The sequence below is a fragment of the Poromitra crassiceps genome, assembly GCF_964638095.1.
Source record: "Poromitra crassiceps genome assembly, chromosome: 7".
Lineage (NCBI taxonomy): Eukaryota > Metazoa > Chordata > Actinopteri > Beryciformes > Melamphaidae > Poromitra > Poromitra crassiceps.
Genome location: NC_139628.1, coordinates 48676109 through 48688908, shown reverse-complemented (window position 1 = coordinate 48688908; position 12800 = coordinate 48676109). Strand labels below are relative to the sequence as shown.

The 12800-nt window shown below is 43.9% G+C and overlaps 2 protein-coding genes across 3 annotated transcripts in view; one reads left to right on the top strand and one right to left on the bottom strand.

Moving 5' to 3' along the window:
• The window catches only part of map4k2 (mitogen-activated protein kinase kinase kinase kinase 2), a 53489-nt gene extending 48900 nt beyond the window's left edge, over positions 1-4589 (top strand). For both annotated transcript variants that reach the window (XM_083640496.1, XM_083640495.1), the window contains exons 29-32: positions 1-45; positions 865-935; positions 1073-1128; positions 1987-4589. The exon at positions 1-45 is cut by the window's left edge and continues 42 nt beyond it. In XM_083640496.1, coding sequence (XP_083496622.1) covers positions 1-45; positions 865-935; positions 1073-1128; positions 1987-2074 — 260 coding nt within the window. In that variant the 3' untranslated portion in view covers positions 2075-4589. The remainder of the gene's footprint in view (positions 46-864; positions 936-1072; positions 1129-1986) is intronic.
• Positions 4590-9441: 4852 nt separating this feature from the next.
• LOC310779677 (olfactory receptor 52D1-like) lies at positions 9442-10380 on the bottom strand (the record flags this gene model as incomplete). Its single annotated transcript, XM_083640178.1, has 1 exon — positions 9442-10380. The coding sequence occupies one exon, from the start codon at positions 10378-10380 to the stop codon at positions 9442-9444; it is 939 nt and encodes a 312-aa protein (XP_083496304.1).
• Positions 10381-12800: the final 2420 nt, after the last annotated feature.

Below are 12800 nucleotides of genomic sequence, written 5' to 3'. Positions count from 1 at the left end.
AGCTGGCCGCCGAAATGGCCTTTGACTTCCGCATTGAAACGCTAGGTACAAACCTACATCTACTACTACTTTATCTAATATTAATTTCAAAACGAAGATTCAAGATTCAAGATTAACTGATCAACAGTAAGTAATAAGTAACAGTAAGTAATCAGATTACAAACGAGGAATTCGACTCAGTGAAACTCAAGTTATAAAGTGCAGTGGGGGAGGGGGGGCGGGGTTAGTTAGGGGGGGTAGTGCAGTGGTAGATTCCCTGCCTGCCAACATGAGGGGGGGGGGTTAGTTAGGGGGGTAGTGCAGTGGTAGATTTCCTGCCTGCCAACAAAAGGGTCGCAGGTTCAAGTTCCTGTCTTACCTCTAGCTCGATTGGGCTTGCATACAGGCACAATTGGCCGTGTCTGCGGGTGGGAAGGCGGATTAAAGGGTATGAGTCCTGTTCGCTGCACTAGCGCCTGCTCTGTTGGTTGGGGCACCTGTTCGGGGGGGGGGGGGACACACACCTCGTTGTCAGGTGAAAAGAAGTGGCTGGCGACTGCACATGTATCAGAGGAAGCATGTGCTAGTCTACTACTCTCCCCGGACGGCAGAGGAGGTGGAGCAACGACCGGGACAGCAGGGGGAATTGGCCAAGTACAATTGGGGAGAAAATGGGGGGGAGATCCGAAAAAGGGAAAGAAAAAAAACCGCGACCAAAAGAAGAAGTTATGACTTTGAGTTTGATTGATATGAGTTTTTGAAGGGCGATGGAGATATTTTAGGATTGAAGCTGCTACGTAATTTATATCGGTGAAACCCTAATTTCAATATTCCTCTAATCTGTCTTTATCTGTATTACTGAGTGACGCGGCTTGTTTTGAACAGTTTGCCTGCAGGACAGTGTTCTGGCTTTCTGGAAGCATGGGCTGAAAGGGAGGAGTCTCCATTCAAACGAGGTGATTATCTCAAAGGAGATGGAGAAGGAGAGTTTCCTGTAGGGCCGGGTTGTTTGCATCGTTTGACTCATTTAAATGTTCACATTTGCATGATGTCGATGAACGCGTCAAACGCATGTGTCATGTGTTCCTGGCAGGTCACGCAAGAGATCACAGACGAGAGTCGAGTATTCCGAGTTTTGGGAACAAACAGGTTTGTTAACACTTGTCTGTCTGCCAACATCAATCGCTAGCTGACACACTTAACAGGTGAAGCAACATACTGTAGTAGTAGTGGTGGTAGCGGTAACGGTAACAGAAGTAGTAATAATATCAGGAGTAGTAGTTGCATCAGAGGTAATAATAATAGTAGTAGTTGTACTAGTAGCAATGATTACAGTAGTAATTGTTTGCAGTAGGAGTAGCAGGAGTCGTAATACTAGTTGTAGTAGTACTGTTTTTGGACTTGTAGTAGCTAAAAAGTGCGCTGTAACACAGTTTGTTAGCCTGGTAAAACCATACTGATCATATGACCTCACATTCTGTTTCATTCTGCCGATCGGTCTGGCCTCCAGGCCGTTTCAGTGGGCGGGAATACTTAATCAATCCAGTCCTTCAGCCAATCAGCCTTCAGCTAAAATCCTTCAGCCAATCAGCGGCACCGAATCCAATCCTTAATCCATGGCAAGAACGGCAAAGAAGAACGGCAAAAATGTATTTTCCGCTCAGAAACTCTGCTGGTGCATACTCTTGTTTTTGTTTAATTGTTGTTATTGAGTCTATTTCTGCAATAACTACTGCACTTATGTCTGTGTTTACTCTGCTACTGTTAACAAGGTTAGCGCTCGTTGCTTCGTGTTAGGGTTAGGGGTTACTGCTTTGCCAGCATCCCCGATTGGCCGCTTAAGTTGTCAACTATGAGGCAGGTCCCTGAATGGGCCGTGCACTTTGTAATTTCTGGAAATGTCTGTGTGCGGGGCTGGAGGCCAAACATCAAAGTGAATTAATGCGATCAGGATGGTTTTAGCTTCAGGCTAAGACTTTGTGGCCTTTCTGTTTGTACTGTCTACAGGGCCATTGTCCTTCAGAGCACACCCACAGCAGAGCCCTCAGCACTGAGCAACCTGTACATCCTGACTGGTCATGAAAGCAGCTACTGAGACAAGAGGCTGCTGGGCAGGAAGTGGAAGGAGCAGAAAGTGTTCAGAAAAGGAATCGCAGTTCTACTCTATAACCCTGTGGATGATACAGTATGAACGGTGGCGGGTCGAAAGCAGGGCGCTCTCTGACTGAAGGTATAGGTTGACGCCAGCACCGACTGGTCCCATGCACTAACTTTGTGCTGGGAGACATTATGCCAATATGGGATCCAGTTTCACTCCCAGACTGAAACTCTATTTTTCTGGAAGGACCTGTCAAAAAAAATTATCAAAATGGTCGGTGGCAACTGGCAAGTTTCTAATGCTTGGATGTGCTACATGCTACATGAAGGTGCATTAGGTAAAGGTTTGTACAAATAAATAAATCAAATACATCTGTCTTATCGACGAAAATTACAAATGTATGAGCCAGTAAGGCTGCGTTCAAGACAAGTCGGAACTTGGAAGCACGGGCGTCTACGGTGGGGGTGGCCAGAAAACGGATTGGCCAGCCCAGGTGCCACCCCAAAATCCTGCTGGTGTCTGTGGCCGACATGACTGTATTTTAGAGGCTGTAGCGGGCCCATTTTTGAAGCTAGAGTGAATCTACTGGAATCATATTCAATTAGAAGACCTAAAGGCATCCATTGCTACCAACCATGCCATGCTAGCTAGGAAGGGGGCGAAATAACGCTGCAAAGTCAGGCTAAATTTTGGCGTGGGAAAACCTGTCTATCCATTACTATGGAGGCTGCCATGTTTGATAATGTCAACTCGGGACAAACCAGGAACTCTGAAATGATACTCGAATCTCGGACATGTAATTCCGACCTCGACAACCGTTAAATTAATTTTTTACAAGTTGGAGCTCGTTTTCCCCCCCAGTTCCGAGGTGTCTTGAATGACTGGGATCCTCCTAGTGGCACTGGCAGGCTGTGGCACCTTGTGGCGTCGCAGTGGCATTTTTGTTTTTCCTACATTTTATGTAACTAGTGCAGTGCCCGTTCTCCCCACTGCTATACCAAGTGTGAATGATGTCATAATAGGGTTGTGATGTCATCAGCAAAGCAATTGAATGCCGTGCAATTCGGATACTACCTACTGCTTTTTGCTTTTACTGCAGCTGATATTTCCACTTAGAAATAACACATCGCCTATGCTATGGCTACGGGACGTGCCGTATAAATGAAGTGCTAATACATTCTTCTAATACTGTACTGCTTGTTTGACTAGAATTATGCCACTACAAAATGATTTTGCTAGTTGTGTGTGTTTGATATTTATGTCATGGGCAGAGGCCAGAAATAATGTAACACTCACTATTCCATGAGAGATACTTGAAGCAATATGCATAATGAATATTTAGAGGTTCAAGCCCTGAAGGGGCTGAAACCCTATTGTTTTTGTGCTGGTTATTATTATCATTGTTGTTTTTGTTCATTATTGTTTTTCTGCCACAACGCAAATTCCCGTGAGTTGGTACATCACAGCGACATGAAATTTTCAAAAATGTTCAGCTGAAGCTGCTCTACAATTTTGTCTAAATGACCCTCAAGGTCTGCCTGGAAGGTTTTTGAGATATTGTGAAAGGTTTGGAAAACAAGTTTTTGACATCTCCTCCTAGACCGATCACCAACATTTCCACCAAAATCGCTACGTAGCATCTATGGACCAAGCTCTACAAGTTGTCTTTTCACATTTTTTAAATCTACTTTTGTTTCAAAGATATTAACTCTTAAATTGTGAGAGGGCGTGGCCTCTCAGCTAAAGTGTCATAACTTCATAACCCATTATCGAATCATCACATAACTTTGGGAACACGCTCAGATAACATCACTGACCAGGTGTGCCCATTTGTGTGTGATTCAACCAAAAGGGGGTGCCCATAAATGCCAAAATGGGCGTGGCCTAACATGAACGGCGTAACTCCACACCTGTTTCTCCAATGATCGCGAAACTTGGCAGATATATCAAGGAGGCTGTACTAGTCAAAATCAGAGGTTTTGTCATCATTGGGGACCATGATGAAATAAGTGTTTACACTTTTGCATGTCATCCCTTGGATTTTGTTGTTCTTTATCCAAAATAAAATCAGTCAATCAATCAATCAATTGGTGAAAGTGGGCGGGGTCTATGGTGTTACCACATAATACTGTAGCAGTAAATCAAGCCTATTTACATAATCGGTCCCAAACTTCTCAGCCTCATCTGGAATGGCATTTCTGACGTGCTATTGTGCGACTTGACGTGGCCTAACACAATAACAGCCGTAACTCCACACCTGAAGACTGTGTCCTCAGAACCACCGACACTTATTTTGTGACGTCAGTACCATTCAGAAAAGGCCTGAACCCCTGTCATGGCCACTTGCACCTACTTTTTTTTTTTTAAGGTGTCGTAATATGTCTTTGAGAATCTTTATGTATAGCTGAAGATACATTTTCAGGCTCAAAATAAGCTTTTTTATATTCACCGAAGCATATTTACATCTTATACATTGTCATGAGAGTGGTTTGGTCATGTCAGAATAAAATGGTGATACCAGTTTATGATTTTGTCTGGTTTAACTGGGGTGACTAAATGAAAGATTCAAGATATTTTTTAATAGCCAAGTTGTCTCACACAATTTGCAAATGACAACAAACTACTGTATGGAGCATTTGAAGATTGTATAAGATATAGATGTCTTTAAAAACCCATTGACGATACTATTGCAAATGTAAAAAATCACACCCATACAACTTCCGAATATGTCCTTACTTTTATTAATGAAATAGCCTAATAATTACATTTGCATCTCAAATCTTCTCATTTCTACAATATTTCTGTTTTCCATTATATATATATATACAAATACACACACACACATCTGAGAGATGACAGGAGCAGAGAGGGAGCCAAAATTGTCAAATCTCTGTGCTGACATGAATGAATCGTTTAATGACCACACAACCGCAGTCGGCGGAATTTGCTTTTGGTACAGCAGTGTCAAGTAACATCAGACACAATAGACAATATACACATTACGCTAACGTAGAGGTTGAGCAGGTAGAGCAATGTCTGATGCTTAGCTGGGGAAACAACCTGTCAAATGAGTGATCCGCTCGTTAACTAAACACATATGAACAGTTTCTGATGGAATTAGTCCTGTGTGATCCGCTCGTTAACAAAACACATATGAACAGTTTCTGATGTAATTAGTCCTGTGGGGGCCTGAGAGCGGACCTGTAATGGATGTTTATCAGAGCCGGAGGATAACAGTGATTACAGAAGACGCTAATGAAGCTCCTGGGATCACTTCAACCTCACTGTCACTGCAAGACTTTGACTGGGGAATTTCCAGTCAACTTTAAGATGCATAGCAACAAAATTATTCAAATGAGAAACCCTCCTAAACTGCACCGAAAATCTGTAAAACTCAACTAAAAAACTTAGTCTTATCTGTAAAACTCAACTAAAAAACTTTAAGTCTTATTGTATAATTTTTTTTTTAGAGTGTAAATATTTAATGATGGCATGTTCACTATATAATGTTTTGAACCTGTGACCTTTTGGTTATGAGAGGGGCCCTTGCCATATCGGACGAATCAGCGTGACGTCACTTGCCACCCAGAAATGCAGAACCCTGCGGCAGTTAATAGTATGAGTTGTGCCAAACAAACGTTAATATCTAAAAAACTATACATCACATCGCTTATATTTTGACATTCTGAGTGAGAGCAGAAGTAGGTCAAGAGTTTGGTGTACAGTATATAATATATGCATGTCGTGTTAAAGTTGTGTGAACTGTCGGTTTTTAAAATGTAAACAGAGTCAAGCCGGCTAAAGCAGACACTCACGCCTCGCGCCACTTGGGCTCCATAGGGTTCCATCGCCGTTGCCACCCAGTGACGTGGTTTGTTTACCAAAACCAAGGAAACAGGAAACAAGTGCGCCAAAAAAAAATCGTCTTTGTTGCCGTTAGCTTGAGCCTGATTCAAAAAAAGCTTCTGTATTGGCTTAAAATATGTGATATTGTGAATCTGCGATGTTTCTACAAGAACTTGTTCAAAAACTTAATTCGGTATGTCCATCTTTTGTTTTGTTGTTTGATTTTCTTATTCTGTTTCCGCTGCTTGTTTCCTGTCTAGGGCGGGGTCTAGGCCGGTGTCATGCCGAGTTTTGAACCCCCGCCGAGAATTGCATCCCCACCTTCCGGGAGCATATTGATTTATACGGAAACTTAACTGTTTAAAAATGATATAATTGTCGGTAGACGTGATCTCCAAGGCAGCCAGGGGGTCTGTCCGACGGAGACCGACTTTGATGCATTAGATCCGCGTGGAGGTGACTTCTATGCTTGGGGCTCTCTTCTGGCTCATGGAAGCCGACTTTGGTGCTTAAAATCCGGGTACAGATGGCCTCGAGACCTGGGGATCTCTCCTGGCTTCATGGAGGGGGTGCAAATCTCGGCAGTTTGTACCTGCCGAGATTTGCATCCCTGTTTTTAAGTTAAAACAGCCCCAAAATATGGTGGGGGTGCAATTCTCGGCGGGGGTGCAAAACTCGGCATGACACCGGAAACAGGCCGAGTGACAAAATCCCTTGTAAACGGAGACCACGCTCGGTAAGAATGCAACAACACAGACACAAACAAACAAAAAATCCCACAGCGCCATAGCAGTCAGGCCACTCACTGAACAGCAAGCCAGGCATGCCAGTTCCTAGTTGCGCGGACAGCAGGCAGGAGCATCCATCAACGCATCATCAACCATCAACGCATTTCCAAGCAAACAATCGTGCCGCTCTCACGTCTAGGTATAAAAATGAACCCTTACCTGAGCCAAAAACTTTTTGGAAATGTGTTGATGGTCGTCGGGCGCTAATGCTCAGTATGAGAGAGAAGCGCCCGGCTAGCGGGGTGCAGGGACCCAGGGAGGCTGCCTGCAGGCTGTGACAGGAATGAGTTCACTTGCAGATGCTGCTCCTGCGCGAGGGCGGGGCGGCGCGTGCACGAGACAGCGCCAGTACCGACCAGCGGTGTATGGCAATAGCGGTACTATAGTTTAGCGGTACTATGTTTATCCCGTGTTGTTGTGGGCCGTTCTGTATTGGCCGTAGCACCTGTGTGTGTTCACCTGTCACTTCCGAGTAAAGCCTGGTTACCTCCTCAGCTCGTGTCTCGGTTCTCTGTTGATATTAGGCTACATGATACAGATACAGCCTCTACTGGCGCAGACACATGTGCACCGACTGGAGTCTGTGATGAACATGGATGTATGAAGGTCTAGGCTTGCTGTTCAATGGTGCCAAAATGGAGAAGAAAAGAGGCGCAGAGAGGTGTAAACTAAAGAGAGGAAAGAAAAGCCCTTTGCCACAGATGCTGACTGACTGACTGACATGCAGGAAAAATCAGTGACATGACATGTTCGCCAGAAAGGCAGGTCAGTCAAAAAAACACACACAAACTCTTTTTTTCATCATTTTTGTTTCATCATAATTGTTTTTGTGTTTTTCGATAGTTTGAAAATAGATTTTCAGCTCAATTTTTTTTTTTTTTTTTTTTTTAATTGTTTTTCACTCTTCAATTTCAATTTTTGGCCATTCTCCATGTCTCAATTAGAAAGGAAAAATGAATTATACTTTAGTAGCCTACCCCGATTGGATATGAACCAACATAAGTTCCAAAATCATTTCAGCATATTACTCTAGCTTACTTAGCAAGAATTTTTCCAGAAGGTTTTTGAAACCATTCAGAGAGTTCGCAGACTTCATTTCATTAGGGATCTTGTTCCACTCCTCCGATCCCCCCGTATAGAGGAATGTAGGCTACTTCTCCCAACTTAGCTTTTCAGATTGGGTAGCCTCAACAAGCCCGCTACGTTAGCTCTTGTGTTCAGGCTATGAGTGTCCTGAACAGACTGAAAGTAGGCTACTTAGTAAAATAACCAGTACAAAGGCCATGCAATATCCATGATAAGTTTTAACTGCTGCACTCTATTTTCAACTAGGGTGACCAGATCCCAACTAACCAGATGTGGGACAAAGAGTACGTTTGTGTGGGACAATGTGGGACACGTTACCGGTGCATCGAGGTAGGTGGTCTAATATGTTGATATAAGCGTCTATCTAATTTAAAAAATAAACATTTCCATTCTGCCCCTTAGCTCATAACATACAGTATGCTTTGCCCTCTGGTTGATTCAGTAGCACATAAGAGACTATGCAAATAAAAACTTAATATACTTGATTTAAATGCAACTTTCACAACTCTGACCTGACCGCTGCATCCATGGTATTTCCATGATATTCAAATTTTTTGGAAAGGATCTGTGTGTGTGTGTGTGTGTGTGTGTGTGTGTGTGTGTGTGTGTGTGTGTGTGTGTGTGTGTGTGTGTGTGTGTGTGTGTATATATATATATATATTGCTGGGGAATACTGGAGACCCTCAAGAACCCCTGGGGGGTCCCTGGACCCCCACTTTGAGAACCCCTAACTTAAGAGAAGTGTTTTTTTTTTTTTTTTTTTGTCACTGGGTTGTGGAGTGCACACAACCCATCTGACAGAGACTGACAGCTGAAATGGTTTGGGAGTGGTTAATGTGAGTGGTGCACAGTGTGGTAAACGGTAGTTAGGCTACTTCAGCTGCTGTTACCTTATCTGTGTTGGAATCTTGTTTGGGTTTCAGTAGGAATGTATCCATAGACTGGAAAGCCTCCTTTTGAGCAACACGTTTCTTGTGAGTCTCGCATCGTTTGAACTATTTAAAATGGGAAGGGCCAATGTGCATTCTTGGACCGAGGCCAAGGATGACTCTCAGCTTGTTTTGGGCTTTTTGGAGTCTGTCTTTTGATCCTTTTGTTACGGTATACCACTATACCAGGATATACAGGTGTAGTCATAGTGACATTATACCACTATACCAGGATATACAGGTGTAGTCATAGTGACATTATACCACTATACCAGGATATACAGGTGTAGTCATAGTGACATTATACCACTATACCAGGATATACATATACACTATGTCATAGTGACATAGAATTAAAGACGTAGCTAAAATCCTCGTGGTCTTCTTGTCCAGGAATTTAGATATTCTTGACAAATACTTTGTTCTTGAGTGAATTTTCCCAATAACAGAGCGGGTCATAGTTTCACTCGTCATAAGATCCAATTGACTTCCCAGATACGTTACACAACATTTTTCTTGCAACTTGACTTTAGACCTGACTGATTCTAAGCATTCTCTGGTATTTGTACACTGTATTCCACCATTTTGTTTTGTAATTGGTTGTTGATTAGCTAGATCTAGGTAGGGTGGTCTTTGTGAAGTCATTTGAGAGACACAGGACTATATAAATAAAACCTGATATCTGATATTTCTACATTAATTCAGTCGTGTGATGTCACCTCCTCAGAGTCACTATATTCTTGTGAAACATGACGATAATCTTTTGTCTGACCTCTTTAATTTGTAGCCCGTAGATAACAGCATTCAGCGCAGGGGGGACCACATGGAACATGATGGCTGCTAGCTTCCTGTGTTCTGACAGGTGAGGGAAACGGTGTAGGGTGACAATGACGCTTAGTGACACAATCATGATAATATACACAGCTAGGTGGGTGGCACAGGTCTGCAGCGCGCGACTGCTCTTGCTCTTATTGCTGAGGCACACCATGGCGATCTTCAGGTAGGTGAATATTGTGCTCCCGATGGAAAGGGCTAAGACAGCCGTTAGCGAGGCGAGGCTGTAGATATTATTTATCATAGTGCTTTCGCAAGAGAGCTTGCACAAGGAGGTGTTGTCACAGAAGGGGTTTGATATGACCCACCGGCAGCGTGACAGACGGACACTGAGACCTATGAGGGTACCCACTAAGACTAAGCTCACCGCCCAATTCAAAACAGTCAGCCTCAGCACCATCTTGTTGGTCATGAGAGTGCTATATCGCAGGGGGTTGCAAATGGCCATATACCTATCTAAGCCCATGAATAGGAGAGTAATGTATAAGTAGCACGCATGATAATGAACACAGAATGCTTGAATGACACACTCTATATAGGAAATGTACCGGCCTTCTCTCGCTGTAAAAATGTCACTTAGCAAACGGGGAATAATGGCTGTCGACCCAAAGACGTCGTTAATACTCAAGTTGCAGATGAGCAGATACATGGGTCGCTGGAGGCTCCTGTCCCTGGAGATCAGGAGCAGCAGGCCCATGTTGGATACTATGATGAAGATGTAGATGAGGAGGAGGAAGATGAAGGCAGGGAAGGAGGACTGTGGAGTGACCTGTAACCTTTCCAGGAGAAGGACATCCTCATTGAATGTCTGGTTCTCCATATTGCAGAGTTCATAAAACCTGGTGAAGATTGGAGGTAGTTAGACTTTCTACAGTGGAGACTCTGGAGACAATGTGCCATGGGTGCACTTTTTGGGGTGGAACCAAACTCATGCCAAAATTCCGCATTGCAGCGCGAACCCCAATTTTAAAGTCGATCGGATATGTTCGTGTGTGTGCGAGAAACGTGAAAGCCATGTTCTGATTGGTCAAATTGCACAGAATTCAACAGTGCACTTTTCTGGGTCCCCAGCAGTGCACACGTCAAGTTTGAAGTCGATTGGACAAATGGTTCTCAAGAGATTCTTTTTTATGTTGCCAGTAGGTGGCGCCATGACTATGCATGTATCCGAATCGTACATCATTTCGCACTGCAGTCTGTTGTGTCCCCAGCAACGCGCTACCCAAGTTTGAAGTCCATCGGATGAACGGTTCTCGAGATAAACCGCCTTTTGTGTTGCCAGTATGTGGTGCTACAGTATGTGCGTGTCCGAAATGGGGCTACCACACTCTGTCGGGTTCCCGCTGTCAGTGGAATTTCTGCTCGGCTCCAATTCCAGCTCGGGCAGGCAATTGATTGGCTGTACGTCGGGCACGTGGTGGGATTAATGTTGTCAAAATGGCCGACAGCTTTAAGATTTAGATTAGCTAACAAGCTAACGCTAAGCTACTGATGTTACCAGACATGATAGACATTAAAATATGAATCAGGGTTAGGTGTTAGTGTTAGGGTTTGGGTTAGGGTTAGACCCCGTTGTGGACCCCGAGCCGAGCACTTCCGGTAAGGCGAGCAGATTCTGTAAGCCGAGTAGATCCTGTACCTACACCGGCAGCACACTCCCCAAAGTTGAAGTCGATCGGATGAACGGTTGTCGAGATAAAGCACTTTTTGTGTTGCCAGTAGGTGGTGCTATGACTGTACTTGTGTCCGAAATTAGGCGCCGCTCTCCGTCGGGGTTCCCGGCCGCGCACTCTCCAAGGTTGAAGTCGATCGGATCAACGGTGCTCGAGATAAACCGCTAACTGTGTTACCAGTAGGTGGCGCACATGCATATGCAGATGTCCGAAATTCACTCCAATGGGTTTCCGGCAGTGCACTCCCCAAGTTTGAAGCCGATCACATGAACGGTTCTCGAGATAAACAGCTTTGTGTGTTGCCAGTAGGTGGCACTATGACTATGCGAGTGTCCAAAATTGGGCACCATGCTCCAGACATGGGACCAAGTCACTTTGGTCCAAGTCTCAAGCAAGTCCCAAGTCATTTTGTTTTTTGCAAGTCAAGTCAAGTCAAGTCAAGTCACAGGTTATATCAAGTCAAGTCAAGTCGAGTCCTTAGTTAAGGCAAGTCAAGTCTAGTGCTGCACGATTAATCGAATCGCAATCGCAATCGCGATGTCAGCACGTGCGATTACATAACCGCAAAAGTGTGCGATTATTTTATTTTTTTCACGTCTTTTTGAGTGTGTGTGTGTGTGTGTGAGAGCCTCCTCTAAACTAACGTTACACGCGACGCAGCAAACACACGTTTCTCTGCCATCACACTGGGCATCAATACTAGCGGGAGACTTCTCCCATGCACTCCCGCAAATAAGTAATGTTATGTGCAGCAAGGTTAATTATCTACCGAGAGGGCGAGAGAGAACATCCATGATCGCTAACAGCAAGCTATGCTAATAACTAGCTAGCCGTTCGTTCAGAAACGCATGTAAACAGCCGTGTGATCAGAGAACGTCAGTAAAATAAGGAGAGAGCTGCAGGTGCTTATGCAGAACTAGTGCGCGATTAAGTACACAGTGGGGATGACCCGCTGTGATGAAGAATATAACGAGATTAACAAGGTTGATAGCAAAACACTGTCGCAGCTGCCAGCACTGGCAGCATCACCTCCAGGCTAGCTAACTAGCCTGTCACATGACGCCTTCATGGTCCCTCGTTAAAAGTCTGCAGATGCACGTTCTCACCTCTCTCTCTCAAGAAGCGTCACGTGAGTGTGGCGTTTAAGGCCATCTGTCGCTACAAAATAAATAAACGGGGTGTATCATTCATTAGTATTGCTGGACAGACATGTAACTAACTTTGCAACTTTGCTGAGCCATCTTCTATGTGCTGTAACACAGTGCAGTTTCTATTTGACTGGTGTTTCTTTTTTACATGTTTGGGACAGGCAAATGTCTCAAAATGTTTTATTTTTTTGTAAAGATAATTTAATTTCAAATTGTTTTATTTTTTTAGTTTTAATATATTTTAAATTGTAACATATTTCATGTATTTTATGATGATATGTGAAACCGTGGTATTTTTGTCGAAGGTTATCATACCGTCAAAAACTCATGCCGGCACATCCCTAGATACCTCTTGTTTATTATATCGCAATCGCAATCGCAATATTGTCCACCCTAATCGCTAATCGCACCTTTTCCCC